Source organism: Cryptotermes secundus, unplaced genomic scaffold (assembly GCF_002891405.2).
Source record: "Cryptotermes secundus unplaced genomic scaffold, Csec_1.0 scaffold537, whole genome shotgun sequence".
Lineage (NCBI taxonomy): Eukaryota > Metazoa > Arthropoda > Insecta > Blattodea > Kalotermitidae > Cryptotermes > Cryptotermes secundus.
The window spans coordinates 2795915-2816630 of NW_019740661.1; the positions used below are offsets into that span (position 1 = coordinate 2795915).

General features: G+C 41.3%; 1 protein-coding gene across 3 annotated transcripts in view; it reads right to left on the reverse strand.

The window, feature by feature from the left end:
- The window catches only part of LOC111872507 (tectonic-2-like), a 600257-nt gene that overhangs the window by 253270 nt on the left and 326271 nt on the right, over positions 1–20716 (reverse strand). For 2 of the 3 annotated variants that reach the window (XM_033754739.1, XM_023866497.2), the window contains exon 4: positions 410–585. In XM_033754739.1, the coding sequence (XP_033610630.1) occupies positions 410–585 (176 nt within the window). Of the gene's footprint in view, positions 1–409; positions 586–1046; positions 1166–20716 lie in introns of those variants that run through there. The other variant, XM_033754740.1, reaches the window with a different exon arrangement.

The window sequence follows — 20716 nt, forward strand, 5'->3', positions numbered from 1 at the left end:
ATTTTATAAAGACTAAATAACAAAACAAACTGTGACATAACAGAAGCTTCTTAATATGTAGCACTTCATTTTAAGAACAGTACAGAATAAACCTAATCCTGCAGGAGTTTGGATTACTAAAAAGCTTTATGATGATATCTTCACATTCAAAACCAATCCTAGACTGTCACAGAATTGCAGACAATCTGTTCACTGTAACATACCAAAGTGTGTCAAAATAAAGATGCTAAGGCAATTACGAAGGAGGAAAAAAGGATCTTGTGTGTTTAAAAAACTGCCTTGCAAACAGCTTGGAGTAACTGAAAAGAACCATGGCATCCAAACATTCTTACTATGAATTATATATGGCAGCTATTTCATCACAGTGTTTGATGGTACTATTAATGATGTTCATTTTCTGATTACATGCCTGATCACTGCAGCAATGTATGTCACATGAATCCTCCGTCAGATCACAAGGAGACACAGCTACTTCATTGTAAGCTGGATGGCTATAATCCCTTTCTTTATGAGACTGTCCTCTCTCAGTTGCCAGTGTCCAGTTTATGTAACGGACATCTGACTTACATACCATGAGGGTAAAACCTGCAACATGAATAAAATCAAGACATTTAACATTGATGTGCTTTGTGTCCAAACAGTCCTATATCAATACATCCCAACAAGGAGCTAATGTAACATGGAATAAATAAATATAAATGACTCAACATTATATTCTGTTCAGGTTAATAAATGAAAAGGCGGGTCTAGCAGTGATGCCTTCGACTTATACCCGAGACACCGGTTGTACTGATTGTGATGTTTCGTGGCCTTCGTCAGCTCCTCCTGGAAAAAGCCAGGGGCAGTACTTCGATTAGGCCAAGACCGCTTCCTTTCAAATCCTTTCCAATTTACCAGTCACGAATCATCCTGCCATTCGAAGGTACGGTACGGATACTGACATCATCGTGAAATAACCCACAAAATAACAGAAAGAGTTTACTTATTTTCACAAAAATAATTCACAAATATGTTTTAAAAATTACATAGTGTAAATAATTGCTTACAAAGCACACACATATTCTGAAGATACAATCTCGCCACAAATACCATGGCAATAATACTGAAAGTAACAACGAAACGAATTTTAAGCAGCTGTTGCAAAAATGACAAACCGCCAAGCAGCCATTTGTAAACAACACCATCATGGTGGTCGCCATAGTCAGAGTCGTCAGGGTTTCCAATATATGAAACATGTACCCAGAGAGAACAAAATATCACTAATGGAGACAGAAAAGATATCTGTTTGGTGCGTTTGGGGCCCTTTGCACGATCAGTCAGTTTATGCAATGTTCCTATGTGCAATGTGCTAGTTGACAACATAACCCCATTGATCGCAATTGATAAGGCAATCATACTGCGCAAGCCTAACCTGGAGAATGAGCTTGACCATCTTGACCAATCTTGACAGCGTGAAGACGAAAATGGGTGTTAGCAATTATCCTTATAGGAGTCAGTTTGAAGGGGTAGGGCTGCGGAAGGGAAGTCGTAAGATAATTTGTATGAATGACTGGTTTCAGAAACGGCTCATTTTCAGCTTTATAAAATACAGACAGTAATGAGATGTGGAATATTCTCAAGTCAGAAACTGTCCGCAACTTTTCGATTTGTTACGACCCGCCAAAACTTGGACGACTTTGAGTTCACAACTATGTTCGTCAGACAAAGTTTTGGGAGAATGATAATAGAAACATATGCGGAAATAATAACCGCGCTAAAATAAAATATTAATGCACGTTTTACTTTTCCATTTAAAAACGTACAAACTGGATGAAGAGTATAATATTTTTACAAAGAAATGTCGCCACAAAATTACTTGTTCAAAAGAAACTTTTCAAACACTGTCTCTTCAGAGCAATATTGTCCACACTGACCGTAAGGTACCAAGTAACAGTGAAGACACTATTGCTGTCTACTGATGCATTATTGATTGTTGCTGATAATCCACTCAGCTGAGCCCACAGCTCGTTAATTCAAGCTGAATTCCTATGCAGAGTTCCTAAGACAGCTTAAACAAAATGATTATAGCTGTCTTTGCAAATATTAGTTGGTCTTGTTTCAGCTTCTTAAAATCTGAAACCCAGCCCTACCCAAAATATCAATCTCATTACGTTGACTGAGATGGCTGCAGGCCAGTGTCAGTAACTTCATTCTGTTTGCATTGCTTTCCTTTCACATCCTTAACCAAAAGGTTTAGACAAGGGTTCATCATTCATACTTTTCTCATTAAAAGAAAGGGAAATAACACGCGAGCATCTTTGATATTTATATGAATTTACCAAATTGATGACTAATACTTTTGCACGTACTACAGAATGAAGAAGGATGGTGGAAGGACATTTGTTATTTCAGAATAGTCAGGTATAGTCCTATCATCCAAAGCACTGTAAATAAAGAATTGCATCAGTTGTACTTACTGATTTTTCAAAGAATTTTCGTCCTCAGAATCCACTGTATGCCCTCCCTTAGACAGAATTACATGATCCCTCAAGAAGTTAATTTCACTGAAATGCCATAGAGAAAGCACATACACATCATCCAGACTGGCACCGGATCTTCATCTTATGTAATTCTCTTCTGAAATTAGTTCAAAGGGCATTTACTTTCTTTCATACCATTTCTCTAGCTGCAGTCAGTTCAATTTACTTCAGTTTCGCTACTAATGCATTATAACTCTCACTTCTGAAGTTTCTGTTTCTATATAAATCACTTTTAATCTTCCAAGGTGTAACAAAACTCATTTACATTTTGATAAATCCCTTCCAGAAGTCTCTTTTTAGTAAATGTTGATGCCATTGCAGCTGGGCAAGATTGGACATGTCTGTGCAAGCTACACCATTCACAATAAATTTGTTTCTGCAACATTACTTGTTGCATTAAAAATATTAAAAGCTGTTTTAATTTACATAACATTTGCATAACATGTCAATTACTTCTACTCAATGACAAAATGGCTGCAGAGCAGTGAATGTTGCACAAAATCACTGATTGTATACGAGGCCCTTTACTGGTACAGAGCAATAGGCATGTTACTTGCACAGCATCAAGGCACACCACTGGACAAATTTCAAGGACACCACAGTACTGGCAAGAAGGACAGGCTACAAGGGATGCTCAGTGACGGAGACTACTGAGGTCTAGCTGTACTGGCATAATTCCACCATGGATTAGAAATTCCTTCCAAATTGTTAATGGTGTTTGGGCATGGACATGATAGAATTAGGGAGAGCCACAAGACATATTGATGTGATTGGTTGTCTGAGAAGACTTCATTGAACATTAAGCTTCCTTACAGCAATTAGTATGGACACCTGAGTATGCTAAATGTAGTCCTGTCAGACAGCCTGTTTATATGTAACTGACCTTTATTTTATTGTCTATTTTAATGTCCCATAAATACTTCTGTAGAACATACGATGTACATTTGTCCCAAATTTTCAGAGCTCTGATGATAAGCATGAGAATATCTATATAAATCCCCATGCACAAATCAAGGTACATCAGAAGTTCTATCATGCCATTATTTCTCAGTATACTGTATGAAACTCTTCTAAAAACATATATCTCTTTAACACATTCAAAAAAATATGTCCCCGTATCTAATCTCCATGAAATTATAGTTCTTTACTGCATGGATATATATATGAGTAGGAAGGAGATTTATTATGGATTGTTAATTACCTTGTTGGTATAATTGTATGTCTAACATTGTATCTATTTTATTGAGCTATTCAGTTTAGATTTTAACTATGGTTGAATTGATGTCTATGCGATTTTATCTGTGACTGTCTTGTGACTGTTGTTTCACAAGTTTTATATTCAGTGCCAGTTGCACACTTGTGAATACTCTGAAACGCTGATGTACGTATGTATGTACGTATGTATGTATGTATGTATGTATGTATGTATGTATGAACCTTTTATTTCTCACAACAGTTCCTTGCACATTCATGGCTATACACCATTCATAACATAATCCTTTTCTGCCAGACAACAATTCACATTCACTGTTGAAGCCAAATACTGTAGTCCATCAGTTATAAATTTGATACAGGTATTTTTAACATACATATTTTTTTAAATTCCTCATTAGGTCTTCCATTTAGAAAGTCCAGTATTGTAAGAACTGAAGTTTGCCATACCGTGTAATGACTATGCTTGTTGAAGGTCTAAGCAAAGCTCTCGTGTACATGTTGGGTAGTGTACTTAGTTAGTTAGTTAGTTAGTTAGTTAGTTAGTTAGAGAGGGTGGGTTTCCCCATGCACCGCGACCAGTTTGATCTATTGTGCTTCCCTCTATGATATTCTACCAGTCTCTTTACCCTACTGATAAATGGGGCGTACCATCAGTTCCACCGAGCAAGTGAGTTCGGCCACTTGCTTAGCGGTGTCTATAATGCTTCCCCCATCTGTCAGAGGCCTTAGAGGCTATTGTTGGGCGGGAAACGTCCTGGAATTTGGCTCAGTGCCAGCAATCAATTGCGACACCTCCCGGGCTCAACCCTGGGATGGGTTCTTCAACCTGCCCCCCTTTGGGGATATGAGGTTCTTTACGTGCCGTAAAGTTACGACACGGGACACACAGCTTAAAGTACCTCCCGGAGGACTTGTTCCCTGAATTTTTCCGCCCTTAAAAATTCGACGACCTCCACCGGGTATTTGAACCCGCGTACCATGAGTCATGAGGTGGGAACGTTACCTCTAGACTACGGAGGCCGCTTGGGTACTGTACTTTGTTACTAGTTAAATATGCTTAAAATATGATTCACAAATAATATTAAAATGGTACAAAACTAAATTATGAAGATTGTCCGTAAAATCACCACTTCAATAACACAGATAAGATGGGAGAAGGGGAGCTGTATCTTCTGAACTGCACTTGCCACTTGCTTTACCTTGGAGCCTGAGCTACAGTGTTACATCGTCACTGCACATATGAAGGAAAGAAAGTAACAAAACTGGAAACAAATGAGATGTTGATACAAAAAATGTAGTAAGAGGTGTTTCTATACACTTTTAGGTGGGAAATCTTTTAACATCAGCAAGAAACATGCTAAGGGCACAAATTACACATATATCACATGGGAAAATTTTGTAACCAATTATTATAACGTTTAAGGCAAGAAAAGCTTTAAGTGGTGTCTTCCTAAACATTTACTTACTTACTTACTTGCAGCCTCCGTAGTCTAGAGGTAACGTTCCCACCTCATGACTCGTGGTACGAGGGTTCAAATACCCGGCGGAGGTCGTCGAATTTTTAAGGGTGGAAAAATTCAGGGAACAAGTCCTCCGGGAGGGACTTTAAGCTGTGTGTCCCGTGTCGTAACTTTACGGCACGTAAAAGAACCTCATATCCCCAAAGGGGATCACTGAGCCAAATTCCAGGACGTTTCCCGCCCAACAATAGTCTCTAAGGCCTCTGATAGATGGGGGAAGCATTATAGACACCGCTAAGCAAGTGGCCGAACTCGCTTGCTCGGCGGGACTGATGGTACGCACCATTTATCGGTAGGGTAAAGAGACTGGTAGAATATCATAGAGGGAAGCACAATAGATCAAACTGGTCACGGTGCATGGGGAAACCCACCCTCTCTAACTAACTAACTAACTAACTACTTACTTACTTACTTGTGGAGCTTAGCCCTTCTGGAGGAGCTGCCAATTGTGCAGCTACTCAAGAATTTCCCAGCATTTTATGGAACCTGAAGGTTCATTACCATATTCACAAGAGCCCTCCAATGGTCCCTATCCTGAGCCAGTTCAATCCATACCATCCCATCCTATCTTTATAAGATCTATTTTAATATTGTCCACCCACCTACACCTTGGTTTCCCTAGTGGTCTCTTTCCTTCTGGCTTTCCCACCAATATTATTTAAATTATTATTTCAATTATTTATAAAATTTGCATCATATCTATGATTGATAAACCACCATAATCCTTTATTTCCTACTGCAAGGAAACAGTCTCAAAAGGAAGGGTAACTGCCTCACCGAACATTTCAGTAGTCAATATGTGAAGCACAGTCTTTTAACATCGTGACCTCATTCAGCCATTGTTTCTCTAATTCCTAGACTGTAACGAATGTTCTGAAATCCTACAGAAGAAATATTCATAGTACTCAATCACTGGTCTCACTGTTTACAGGGTCAAATGCATTTTATGACTTAACATTGTACGTACTTTATTGGAATCAGTGCAATGAACTTTGTGCAAATATTTTATAATATTATGTAATTACTCTGAACAATTAAGACAATGTCATGTTACACTACTGAGAAGTCTGTTACTGAGATGTCCATTGTAGAATGCAAATGCACTGAAATTATACCCTAGGTAATACCAGTGATCATCACAAAAAGAGGAAGACGAATTGTTTGCACTGTGGAGAAAAGTTACAGGATCCTATAGGCCTAGTACAGACAGTGATAATGCCAGGCCTTCTGAGAAGTTTACTATATATATACTTAGCTTCTGTGACATCTCCATTTCCAGTAGCTGCAACTTCTTCAGTTGAAATTACACCTCACAGATTGGAAATTAAACGAGCTGTAAAAATTTTCTTTCACAACAGGGTCATTAAAAGAAGTGTGAGAGCAGTGCCTAGGCACTCAAGAAAGCAATATGGCGTCACCCTGCACTGCCCTGGTTCAACTATAGCCCTGTCCATTCCTCACTTCATTCAGTGCTCTCAGACTGTATTTGTTTCCTACGTTCATCTAGATACGAGATTATGTCTCACAACCATGCAAAGTGAGAGGCAAAATCATTATTTTAATAGTTTAATCTCTGGTGTTCTGGAAAGGAGATGAATTGTTAAAAGATTTGGAAGTGAACAGCAAAAGCATTTCCTGGTTTTTATTACTTAAAAAACTCTCAATATTGCATTTCATGCGCCCAGCTGTGGTGGTTCATTATTTATCACGATCAAACTGAAGGCTTGATACAGACTGCACTCAGCTTGCACATTGTTTTTTTATACTCTACAAAAAAAAATTACATCAATAAAAGTTGCATATATTTTAAAGATCTATATATTATTTCATATTACGAGACGTGAATACTGCTTCCACCTCCCAAATCTGAGCATATGTGATATTGTTAGTGTCAAGAGTAGGATTTTAAAATTATAAGGTTGATGTGGTCCCTAATAGCAGGACTATCATACAAAATTTAGCGAGGATCAGTCAATACTGGATTTTTATTCTGCTGCTGTACAGAAAATATACATAGGTGTATGTAGATTCCATACAAATGTTTTTATCTCTGCAATTCCATTTTCATGTATGAGAAATTTTGTGGATATAAATAATTCTGATGTTGTGATGACAAATTAATAAGATGCACCCATTGCATGAGAATGTTACTTGCATTCCTGTATAGGATACTGGAAAACATCAGAATGCAGACACAAATATATATTCAACCTTGTTTACATACAACTTTTCATCAATAATGCAACTATTTATTTCTTCCTTGACATTTGCTTTCACTATTAACACAACACTTTTCGGCACCAAACGGCCATTTTCATGTGTCCCATTATGCCAATTCTGCTACACTGAACTGAGTATTGTCTATTCCACACGAGCGTAACTGACCATTTCATAATTAAAATGTTATGACTGCACTCAACTACTGTGCGTTAAAATCTTACATGTTAAAGTTCAAACCATTTAAATTCAATTAGAAATCGTTACAATTTTTAATTATATAAAGCCCCTAATTCCACCTCATAAGGGGTGTAGTCCATTTCGGTTGTTTACATTGCAGTGGCTCACCCTTTCCGTATGCAAGCCCGTGGTTATGTTCTGTCTGCAGTTTTGATCCTTGCATGTCCTTTGTTCCCACAAGCCGCGCATGGTGTTGTGTTCGCGAGTGCAGACGACAACACCATACTCTGTGGAGGGCAGAACTGTAGAAACCTGAGTTATCCTTAATTAAATCTGTTTTGTTAGGTAAGTCTGAATTAATATCATTCCATCGCTTTCCTGTTTCAGTTCGTGACGGCAGTATAAGCTTCTTAGTTCGTGTTGGAAGAAAGAAATTGACAGCATGAATATTATCAATATATGTAAAATAAACAAAATATATTTAGTAATATTTTCACGACTATGATAATTAGGCCTACATTCACAAATACACTTCAGCCATGAAGCAGGTCATGATTCCAGACGTCTTGTGAGCAGTATTACAAACAAATTTGTATGGAACAAGACACCGCATGTCTGTTAATCACGTGACCTAGCAGAAGGTTTCTGAGGTATTATCTTTTGGTATATTACGTGTTATAGTCTGGCAGAAGTTAACAGACGTTTCGGAGAAGGACACGGCCCCATATTAAGTGTCTAAAGGCGCGTCCACATTACTCGCGCTCGTGCTCGTGCTCGCCAGGCTTGTGCTCGTCGGGAGACTCGTCTGGCTTTTACTTGTGCTCGTAAATCTTCGTCCACACTACTTCAGTTGCTCGCCAGGCTTCGGCGCGTGAGGATCCGTATATTTACTCGTAGTGTGTACAGGCTGTAGTCGTATTTTTTTATTGCTAGTGGGGTGGGACTAAGTCCCTTGCACTGCGGCCACTTCTGGCCTATTGTACCAGCCCCAGATGATAGGTGAGGGTGATTGTGGAGCAATTAGTGGAATGAAGATTAGCAGGGGAAACTGAAGTACTCGGAGAAAACCTGCCCCAGCGCCACTTTGTCCGCCACAAATTCCACTTGACCAGACCCCGGGATCGAACCCGGGTCGCAGCGGTGGGAAGCCAGGGACTAATCGCTTGAGCTATGGCGCGGCCTAGTCGCATTTTAATTCATTGGCTATAGTTTTTAAATTAAAAATTTTAAATTTGCTTGTCTCGTGACTTCTCATATCGTCCACATTACTCGCGAGCATAGCGACTAGCACGTGCACGAGCACGAGCACGAGTAATGTGGACGCGCCTTAAGAGTAAGCCAAGCAAGCAACAAATTTCAGATAAGGGAAAGCTTCTGTACCAAACGTCTCAGGTATTATGCTTACTAGATCCAATGTGGTTTGTCCACAAGCCTACCTCTAGGCCTGCACAAATCCTGTATGCCAAGTCGGATTCCATGAAAGACAGAGAATTTCTTGGCCAGCTGAATGACTGTCAGATTCTCAAAAAAAGTCTCTGCTTCATGGAGTTATATACTGGAGTAGGTAAGTTTTTCTTAACATACTGTACTTCTAAAATGTGCTATAAAATTGATAGGAAATCTGTCTAAGGACCATGTCTCTTGAAACAGACGGCAAACAATCGAGTGACTTGTGGTCTACGACGGTGGTGTATCTTTTTCAGCCTACTTTCCTTATTTTGAAAAAGTAAAAGGAAGCTTGTGCGATCACCATGCTACCCGTGTGTGTGCCCCTTTTCAGCTTTTAAATGACTGAACCAGTCTTTACAAAACTTCGTATGTATACTCGTATCATGGCAACTGAGTCGATCTCCAGGGTGTACTTCATAAATTCCTCCCCTCAGTCGGTGTGTATAAATGTGTCCCCCCAGTCGTGGTTAGGCAACAGCTATGTAAAATCGTTACCGCGGCAATTAATACACAAGCAACAACAGAAGAACTTCTAGGTGGTCTGTGACGTATCAAAGGACAGTAGGCGGTTAGTTCTTCCCGGAATTTCCCGTTTCTTTTTATTGACGTTGCTTCCCAATGTTCCTGTTTTAACAAAGTATTAGAAAGCTTTGTGAAATGATTTAGTAAAAAAAAAAGAGCACGTTATTTCTTATCAAGTAGGAAAACACATGCATAAATTAACATTCACCGTGTTGGGTAGATAGACAACTGACCGCATTCACCATGGCACTGTGAATCCGGCCGGACCTTACACGTAAGTAGCATGAAGAGATAGTAGCTTAGGATATTTTAAGGAACATTTACCCTGTATTAAATATAGGTATATAGTCGCCAGATATATCAGTAGGCTAAGTCCATGGGGCTGAGTCCTCGGGGAGCAGACAGTTGTTCGGCCACTCGGCCATTCCCAACATTCCATGGAAACAGAAGGTTCACAAAAGCCCGCAAATGGACCCCATCCTGAGCCAGATGAGTCCAGTCCACACTCCGTCCCATTTCTCTAAGATCCATTTTAATATTATCCTCCCTTCGGCATCTAGTTCTTCCTAGATATTTCCTTCCTATCAACTCATATTTGCCTCGATGGGTGACTATACCATCCTCCTTGGCTTAATTATTTTAATTATATTAGAAGGTATAAAATTCATCATATGTAATTTTCTCCAGCCTCCTATTATTCATCCCTCTTAGGTTCCATTATTCTCCTCAGCATCTTGTTCCCAAATACCCTCACTCTTGATTCTTCCCTTAATGTGAGAAATCAAGTCCCACGCCAATAAAAAATTACAAGTAAAATTAGTTTTTTCGCATGCTTTTCTCAATTTGAAAAAATTAAAAGTAGGCTTGTGTGCGTGCGTATCCCCCTTATCAACTTCTGAATGGTTGAACCAGTCTTTATGAAACTTGATGTGTATATCATCGTACCTGAGCCCATCTCTGTACTCTTAATCAGATTCTTGACTGTGGCAAAGTTTACTACACTAACTGCAGTATCATCACTAATGCCAAGTGGCCCCTCGCTCCCAAATTCGGTTTTAAAATATCTTCTTCGCCTACTTTGACACTGAAATCGTCAGTTTTATCCTCCGTTGTGGTATGAACATTCAGAATAATATCGTGCCAGAGACCCCTTAGTATTTTATATCACATGTATGGTGAATAAACTCTACCCTCTCAACTGCAGATATGATTCCCTTATGAACGAAAACCCCTGTCCCTGTTTCGTTCCCATTTCCATAGCGAAAATGTATTATGAATTGCCGCCAGGAAGGCCGGACGATAAGACGCCCATCACTGGTCAACGGTTAGCAATTCCTATGCAGCACTGCCTGGGAAATCGTTGCCCCGGAGATGAAAGTCTAACAGTGGGGCTTCCACAGTTATTTGCATGAAATGTATTCCCGCGCAACAAGAGATTCGTTGCATTGCAGCGGATGAAATTAACTCTTCGACAAGGTGTTCCCTATTCAATCCGAGTGCAGGATATAACAGTCCAACAAGAGACCAGCAGAGTTCAAATCCGACAGGAGACCAGTTAGTTCGTATCCGACAAGAGCTAAGGACAGTTGAGCTCTGAGCAGAGCAGAAGACACTTCCCCGAGATGGCGGTACGAGAGTGTATAATCTTGAAGAGGAAACGTCCGAAGGCCTTATAAGTGCGAATAATTGTATTTGTGAGTGTATAGTGTGATTGTCCAATAAATATTCGTCCAAATCCGAGACCCACGTAAATTTTCTTGTCGCGTTACCTGGGAAACAAGCGACAATACAATTACCTGCTGGCACTAACCATGCCCAATCTGATTTCCTGCATTCCTATCAAAACTGATTTATTACGTGGGTTGCTAATCCTCTTGCAAAAGTTGCCAATGAACTTGTTCTATAGAGATTCGTTACATTACAGGTGTCAAAATACGAGGGGCGTTCAAGTTCTAAGGTCTCCGATTTTTTTTCTCAGGACTGGGAGCAGATAGACATATGCGGTTTAGTTTAAAATACGTGTGCACTCTTTGTGAATGCGTGACAGTGATGGCAGCACTGTACAGCACACAGAACTCTAGTGGTGGCAGCGAGAGTGAGCAGTGTTTTTGATACTTAAAACGGCGACGTTTTCGTTACAATAACAGAGAGTAATCATTCGTTTTCTCCACTTGCGTGGCGTGACACGCATTGAAATTCATCGCCAGTTGAGTGAGACATGTGGTGATGGTGTCATGAATGTGAAAAATGTACATTTGTGGGTGTGACAATTCAAAGAAGGCCGAATGTCGTGTGACAACGAATCCAAACAATCTCGGCCTTGCATCAGCTGGTCTGACAACATGTTCGACTGAGTTGAGAAAGTTGTTTTGGAGGATCGCCGATTGAGTGTGGAAAACATCGCCTCCAAAGTTGGCATTTCCGTGGGATCTGTGCACACAATCCTGCATGAAGACCTGCGAATGTCCTCCAGGTGGGTGCCACAAATTCTGGTGGACAACCANGTCAGTTTTCCGCTGTTTAGGTCGTTTCAAATAATCTGACCATATGCGAGGTCTTGTGTAACATTTCGTAAAAAGCTGATTCTTATGACCAGTTGTTAGCCTTACACTCAACTCCCATGCTGGAGGACCACTCCCTGTCGACTGTCCGTGACACAGGCAGCCCGTTCGAAACCCGGCTGAGATACGAATGTTTTCTCGGAAGTTCTCAGATTTATTCGTCGGTCTCACAAAAGGAATGCTGTGATAACACCTTCAAATATCGCTTCCTCCTAAACGTTTAACTACGTACCATACCTCCTATTCATGACAATCTTCCCCTCTAATTCACCGCTGAGTATCTTGTGTAGTTGAAATATTCTTGATATATACTTTAAGAACGAATCGGTCAAGCAACTCAAGTTTTTTTTATTTCTAGTGAGGTGGGACTAAGTCCCTTGTACTGTGGCCACTTCTGGCCTATTGTACCAGCCCCAGATGATAGGTGAGTGTGATTGTGGGAGCAATTGGTGGAATGAAGATTGGCGGGGGAAACCGAAGTACTCGGAGAAAACCTTCCCCAGCGCCACTTTGTCCATCACAAATCCCACTTGACCAGACCCGGAATCGAACCCGGGCCTCCGCGGTGGGAAGCCAGCGACTAACCGCTTGAGCTATGGCGCGGCCTTGCAACTCATGTTACGCTGATTATAAAAGAAGAGCAAGTGAAAGAAAGTTACGAAAATACATGTACATAGCATATAATTTTTCATGCCAGTGCAATCTTTGCAAAAGAATTGTAGCATTTCCTTCAAGAGGTAAGGTAACGGTAAAGGTAAAGTTGTCCCTGTACTTAACTAATTAAGCACCACGCCATGAAGGCGTATGGGGGAGTGGATGAATAGATCCATATTTTCTTGACATCGGCACTAGCTGGAGATGAGTGGTCAGCTTCACGCCCCGGCCGCTTTACTCCCGTGGGAAGAGCCCCCGGTACCCATTGGATAGGAGGTTGGGCGGACCCCAGAGCCGGTCTGGACGACGTGGAGAAGAAAAAATTCCTGACCTTACAGGGGCTGGAACTTGGACCCCTCGGCCGTCCAGCTAGTAGCCAGTCGCTATACTGACTGCGCTATCCCGGCTCCTTTTCCTTCAAGAGATTGTACTCTAATACATTTGCAGTGTTCTGAATTATGTGTGTACTATTTAGAAGTCCTAATGTTGCGGCGAAAATCTTTCATGCATCGTTATTAACCACAGTGAATGGAATTCATCATTCGTACCGCCGTGTCCGTCGCTCTTATGGCATAGACAGTCCACTTTCAATTTTCATCTTAAACCCGTGTGGCCGGCCCTGTAATCAAGATACCATCTTCTGAAGAGCCACCTGAATCCTTAAGTAAATCCTATAATCCTCCTAATTATTCCCTGACCTCAACCCAACGCTGGCGTTCGAAACGTACTCATATAAGGAATCAGCCCACAAACCGTACCACGGCCACATTTGACCACCCTCTGCTCGATACAGCCAGCTTCAAGTCCCGACATGTGTACTAAAGGGACAAGTGCTCGAATATTTAACTTAAAATGAGCCGGGTATAATTTGTCTTATCTGTATGCTGCACGTAAAATCCTCACTGGCGATTATTTTGATTATTTTGTCACTTGGAATTACTTGGTTTTGATCTTTGTCCATCGTCCTGTATTCTAAAAAACGAGAAAACACAACGTTTCGGATACGGATCTGTTTCCTTCCTCAGGTGAGAGGAGAGAAACACACATTTTGAGTCCCTTAGAAAGAGCTAAGGTTATCTGAGGTTGGCTCTTTCTAAGAGACCCAACACAGCAGGTGTCTCCCCCCTCAGCTGAGGATGGAAACAGATCCACTTTCCGAAAAGTTGTGTTCTGTATTTTTTTTTTCAGANGGAGAAGAAAAAATTCCTGACCTTACAGGGGCTGGAACTTGGACCCCTCGGCCGTCCAGCTAGTAGCCAGTCGCTATACTGACTGCGCTATCCCGGCTCCTTTTCCTTCAAGAGATTGTACTCTAATACATTTGCAGTGTTCTGAATTATGTGTGTACTATTTAGAAGTCCTAATGTTGCGGCGAAAATCTTTCATGCATCGTTATTAACCACAGTGAATGGAATTCATCATTCGTACCGCCGTGTCCGTCGCTCTTATGGCATAGACAGTCCACTTTCAATTTTCATCTTAAACCCGTGTGGCCGGCCCTGTAATCAAGATACCATCTTCTGAAGAGCCACCTGAATCCTTAAGTAAATCCTATAATCCTCCTAATTATTCCCTGACCTCAACCCAACGCTGGCGTTCGAAACGTACTCATATAAGGAATCAGCCCACAAACCGTACCACGGCCACATTTGACCACCCTCTGCTCGATACAGCCAGCTTCAAGTCCCGACACGTGTACTAGAAGGACAAGTGCTCGAATATTTAACTTAAAATGAGCCGGGTATAATTTGTCTTATCTGTATGCTGCACGTAAAATCCTCACTGGCGATTATTTTGATTATTTTGTCACTTGGAATTACTTGGTTTTGATCTTTGTCCATCGTCCTGTATTCTAAAAAACGAGAAAACACAACGTTTCGGATACGGATCTGTTTCCTTCCTCAGGTGAGAGGAGAGAAACACACATTTTGAGTCCCTTAGAAAGAGCTAAGGTTATCTGAGGTTGGCTCTTTCTAAGAGACCCAACACAGCAGGTGTCTCCCCCCTCAGCTGAGGATGGAAACAGATCCACTTTCCGAAAAGTTGTGTTCTGTATTTTTTTTTTTCAGAATACCAGACGATGGAGAAAGTCCAAAAAAAAAACAGTAATTCTGAGTGTTATACACCATCGTCATAACGCGTTAGAATTACCTGTTTTGTCACTATTTCAAAACTTTTCTAGCCTGCAGGTTTCACCCATTTATCCCCAGAGTTTTATGAAATGAGATATTTATTTTGATTATTCGCAGGGCAGCACTCAACACACTATCCTGCATCAGCAACGCCATGGCTCTTTTCATTTTCTTGCTCATCTTGACCATCCTTGGGCTAGGTAAGAGCATTCATCCATCACATGTAATAAATATTACTTTGGCCTATATTAAATCGCTGGCATAACTTGACGGCTGTGAACACATTACCGACGAAAGCCTGAACAGTTTACTTATAGGACAACAGACTAGAAAATCTGCAGCGAATTCTGTGACCATTTCGAAGAAATTGTTTAGAATACAAAGAGTCCAATTTGTCCTTGTACCAGTTGACTATAAATCTGTTCGCCCTCGCCTGTCCACTGCTGGTTGCCGAACCTTCGCTTAGATATCCCATGTTTTCTGACTTATCTTGATAACACTGCTTGTTTGACAAGGTTAGTTTTCCTTCAGATACGGACAAATATATTTCGCAATGTTGTAAAATGTAGTGCTAAAAATGAAAAATAGAGTTTAACGGAAATTATTCATATACGATAACTCTCTGTTGTAACCGTTCATTCTAATTGGTGGACTATTGTGTATTAATTATACCTATATTAAGTTAATATCACGTAAATACAAAGAGAATCCGGCAGATAGCAAACTCTTACATGCAGAAGGTACATAGTTCAAGTTTTGCTATGTGGACAGAAAGTAACATCTGGTACTTTCCTGGAATTCTGGCAGTTTCGGCGAAGTCGGAAAGTCTTTGAGAATTTGAGAGCTGACAGCTTGGAACAGCTATAACTTAAAAGTGAGACGGCCGGAGCCTCATCCCCGGATCGTAATGCATCAAGTCGCTGTCAACCTTAGCGTCGGGTCAGCATCTGCCAGAATCACATAGCAAAGCAACATGATTGGAAATTAACAAATTTAGGGAACCTCCTAGTTTGAAAACTTAACCAATGGCAAAAGTGGAGGAGTGGATTTCTCTTGGAGTCTGTGGTTCGTGGACCTCAGGATTCAGAGAGAGTGCATTCCACCTCAAAGAGTCTTCATCCAACTTTCGGCGAAGTCAGTCTCAAATTTACAACTACGTTCCTTCAGAAAAGAAAGTATTACATGTTAAATACAATTTGTAAACATTGGAGTTTCCGTTGTATTCAGTGAACGGAAGTGAATTAAATAATTACTAAGTGCAAAGTCTGAAGAGGTGTGTGTGACTGTAGTGAAAGATTCTTCCTGCCCTGCCTGAGCCAGGCCCGTATAAGACCCCGGGATAAGAACTCACCTCTACAAGTTACAGAGCAGAACCCAGATACTCCCGTCTTTACCTACTTGCGAGACACCTAAGGGTGTACAGGAAGCGAACTCTCGCCTACCAGCACCAACAACCACAATTCTCGTCCCTTCCCACCTAACTTCTCGACACCCACGAGAAGAGGGAGGGCGGTGATAAGTGGAGCACAACGTAGGAGCAAGGAGGACGGTTACAGTATGAAATGCACCAGAAATTATCTTGACAGTACAGTGTCGTGTAAAACGACTTACAATATGGTAGCAAAATTACCTTCTACGGGATCGGTGAACATACTGTCCCATACAAGGAGTTGACGTGACTAATAATAATGGGTTCTGGATTTTATGAATGAATTTATTGGCATTTCGATTACAATTACAACCAATTATGATAGCTGAACTCCTTCTGTCTTACGAACCTCTATGAAGAAAATCTCTGACGAATCTCTCACTGCACTGAATGCACGAATGAATTCCCTTTTACAACAGCCACGCGGCCCGGATATAAGTCATCATTTCGAACAGTTAATTGTCTTCTGTTATTCTGTCTGTTGTCCCGGGAATGCCTTTGTTAATATTCGTTGCCGTGGAAACTGATGCTAGCGAACCACTGTCTAGCAAAATGACTTTCGCTTCTGCTGCTATTCCGGCTTTTAGGCAGTGTTTACCCAGCCATTGCCTAGCAAATGGCCATATTCCGTCACTATATATATATATATCGTAGTCGCCCGCCGACGCACAGCTGCCGTGACTATTGCTCGAGATGAGTTCTTTATCTCATGGATACGGGTGCTTCGGAGATGGGAGTGGAACCCACTTCGGGGTTCATGAATCCATGGTCTCCAGAGCACACCGTGTATTGCAGCCTTAATTTAAAATTTCATACAGTGATCAATCTTTATATATCTTCCTCCTAGCTAGCCGCTCCGTCACACTTAACCTTTTTACACCAATTTGCCCCCAGCTCACTGACCATACAAGCCACTCCCTAGCTACCCTCCTGCAACTCCCTTTTCAACTGTCCACCTCCGCTCCCTGTAAACAACTGCTCTCTCTTTACAAGTCCCCCAGTGGATATAAAAAACAAGAAAATAAACAGAGAAAGCCATGGGTTGAGCACGGCATCTGTCCTACATTTGTATTTTTCTAGAGACCCATCATAAACTTTTTTAGGTCTTCAGGGCACACGAGCAGGGAACCCAAGACCCCTCCTGGCCGGTCTCGCACAAGGTCAGTTCATGGGTTTGATACCAGGAGCAAACAGGCGACGTTAGGGACAATAGTGACACCCTAAGCCTAAGGAAGACAATAGTTGAATTACAACAAGACGGTCCCGGGACATTCTCTCGCCGGAAGAGCGTCTGTCAGGGTGTGAAACAATGCATAAATTCGCAATGCCCTTAATTAAATCATTTTAGCGAGAGACGTACGGTTACAATATATATCTCGAGAAAGAAATTCACTGACTAGTGGATTCGCCGTCTCCAAGTCTTTAAACAACTGTCTCAAACGGAAAGAGCAAAGTTGGATTTAAGGTTTACAAGGCGGAGACTATGAAGAATGCCGTCTTTTGAGATGCGGTGCCGTGTAGATCTTGTGTATACAGACGTTTCGGAGAAATGTATCGCCTACAACTATCACTTCCTAACTATAGTTGGGCGTTTCGACTGGTGACTCAGTCTGCAGCCACCTGCTAGCGCTGGTACGTTGCTCGCCGAATTTTCTACCTTGAAGATGGAGTCGATGTTCCTCCGAAACGTCGGTTTACACAAGATATACATGGCGCCACATCCCAGAAGACAGCATTCTTCGAAGAGAGCTAAGATTTATATAACGAGAGAACTAGAGCCATGTGATTTGCAGATGAGGACAGGCAAATTTCACTATCAATGAAGGCACAAACACAATAAGAAGCTATTTAAGCAGTAAGCTGAAATATTATTTTAGGTGACAGTGAGCTGAGTCAGTACGTGCAACCCGACGACGTGGACGACCACGACTTCCCTACGCCTAACAACATCTCCTGTACTAGAGAATGCAAGTATGGCGACCCGCCTCGAACCTGCTACTACCGGTTCTTATTGGAGCAATATAGCGTTCTGAATAAGTGAGTGAAGTTCATTACCAACCTAACAAACTGATTGATTGATTACGTAGCTACCTACCTAGCACTGGTTTACGAGAACCCCAAGGTTCATCACCCCTACCGAAGCCGGTCATTGAACATCATCTTTAGCCAGTTCCATTTCTCTCTCAGACCCAAAGTCTGTCTCTCTGAATCAAGCTTCATTTTTATTGCTATTGGGGTGGGACTAAGTCCCTTGAACTGCGGCCACTTCTGGCCTATTGTACCAGCCCTAGATGATAGGTGAGGGTGATTGTGGAGCAGTTGGTGGAATGAGGATTAGCAGGGGAAACCGAAGTACTCGGAGAAAGCCTGCCCCAGCGCTACTGTGTCCACCACAAATCCCACTTGACCAGACCCAGGATCGAACCCGGGTCGCCGCGTTGGGAAGCCAGCGACTAACCGCTTGAGCTAAGGCGCGGCCCATTGAATCCAGCTTAATGTTATCTTTCGACCTTATTCTGAGGCACGCGGTAGCGTAGTTGGCTGAGGCACTGTGCTACAAGCCGGAAGGTCGCGGGTTCAGGTCCCGATGAGGTGGATTTTTCAATTGACCTAATCCTATCAGACGCACTATGGGGGTCGACTCAGCCTCTAACAGAAATGAGAAATGCCCTGTTGCTGTTACAGACGCATGCAGGAGATATATCTAAAACGTGCGCAGTTACACGAATTAAGTGCGAGTATGTTTAAGATGTGATATAAGAAATTCAATTATTTGAGTGTGGTAGAAAAAGGTAAAGCTATCCCTGTAAGAGGCCATGGAGGCCCATAGGGCTGTGAGACGTCTAGGCTGTGTAGCCGTATCACTGACACCACCAGTTTTATTTGTAATTACGTTTTTTATTATAGTAATTACGCCTAGGATTTAGTACGGAATATCCAAGGGTGACTTAGCCCGATTTTTGGTTTCAAGAATATGGCCTACTTCACTGCTACCAAGATAAGGTAGGAAGCACCCCGCAGCGTTTTCCAGGAAATTGAGTTCGAAAGTTGACCGTAAAGTTATACTTGACAGGTTTTGAACCCCGTAAGTCAAAAGTGGGAAGACCCGCAACCCACGCTACTGGTATAATTTTTCAAGCAACTGTCAAAAAATGCGTTAGGTCATCAAGGGTGAGTGTCCCTTGGAACAAGAAGATCGGAGCAGTGAGAACTGTAGTAAACTCCCAGATTTCAAATTGTTCCCATCAGTTGAAATTAGGGCAGTAACTTGGAGGCGGAGCTGAAACTGTGAAGACTTCTTGCCTCAAAGCAGAGTCAGCCTGTAAAGGTAGTGGCTTAATAACTCTCCAAGGATCAAACCATAAAAATTTGTGTCATTTCAAGTTTGGTTCAAAAGTTTAAGTTGAAAGTAAAATCATTTCGAAGTGTGTTACTAAAAGCAGTCGCTTAATAACTCTCCAAGGATCAAGCCATAAAAATTAGTGTGATTCTAAGTTTGGGTTAAGTGTTTAAGTTGAAAGAAAAATTATTTTGAAGTGTGTTACTAGAACACTCTCCAATCATATCAAGTAGATTTCTCAAGTCAGAACCTACTTAGCATAAGAACCTATGTTATTGGCTGAAATATTAAAAGCGCTCATTAGCCTGTATTGTGTAGTAGCCAGCATTTGTTACTTTTGCCTTCCCGCTAATGCGAGGCCTGGATAAACCTGAGACTGAATCTCATTGCCCTAGTACCTATCATCTGTAGTTTCCGGTTCATCCCGACTTTTCCTTTCCAAATACAGTTGAACCTCGCTTAACGAGCATAATTCGTTCCAGAATCTTGCTCGTAATGCGAAACACTCGTAAGGCGAAACAATTTTTCCCATATAAATTAATGTAAAATACGATAATGCGTTCCATGCCGAAAAAATACTAAAAAAAATTTATGTATAACGTTTATTAAAAAAAATTAAATATACTTTGTTAAGGAGCTTGAATCATCTTCATCTTTTCTTCTATGCGGAATGAACCAACCTGGAATGTGAATTCGATTTGCAGAAAACAAAAAAAGAAATCGAAATAATTAGTTTATTATTTATGATACATATCTCATTCTTTTTTACTAGAAAGCTGTCTAGAGACATTTGTTTTGGTTAGTTATTGGAGAGGGTGGGTTTCCCCATGCACTTAGACCTGTATTGGTCCATTGTGCTTCCCTCTATGATTTCTACCAGTCTCTATATCCTACCGGTACTGGTGCTTACCATCAGTCCCGCCCAGCCAGCGAGACCGGCTCTACTAGCTGAGAGGTATCTATAATGCTTCCCCCATC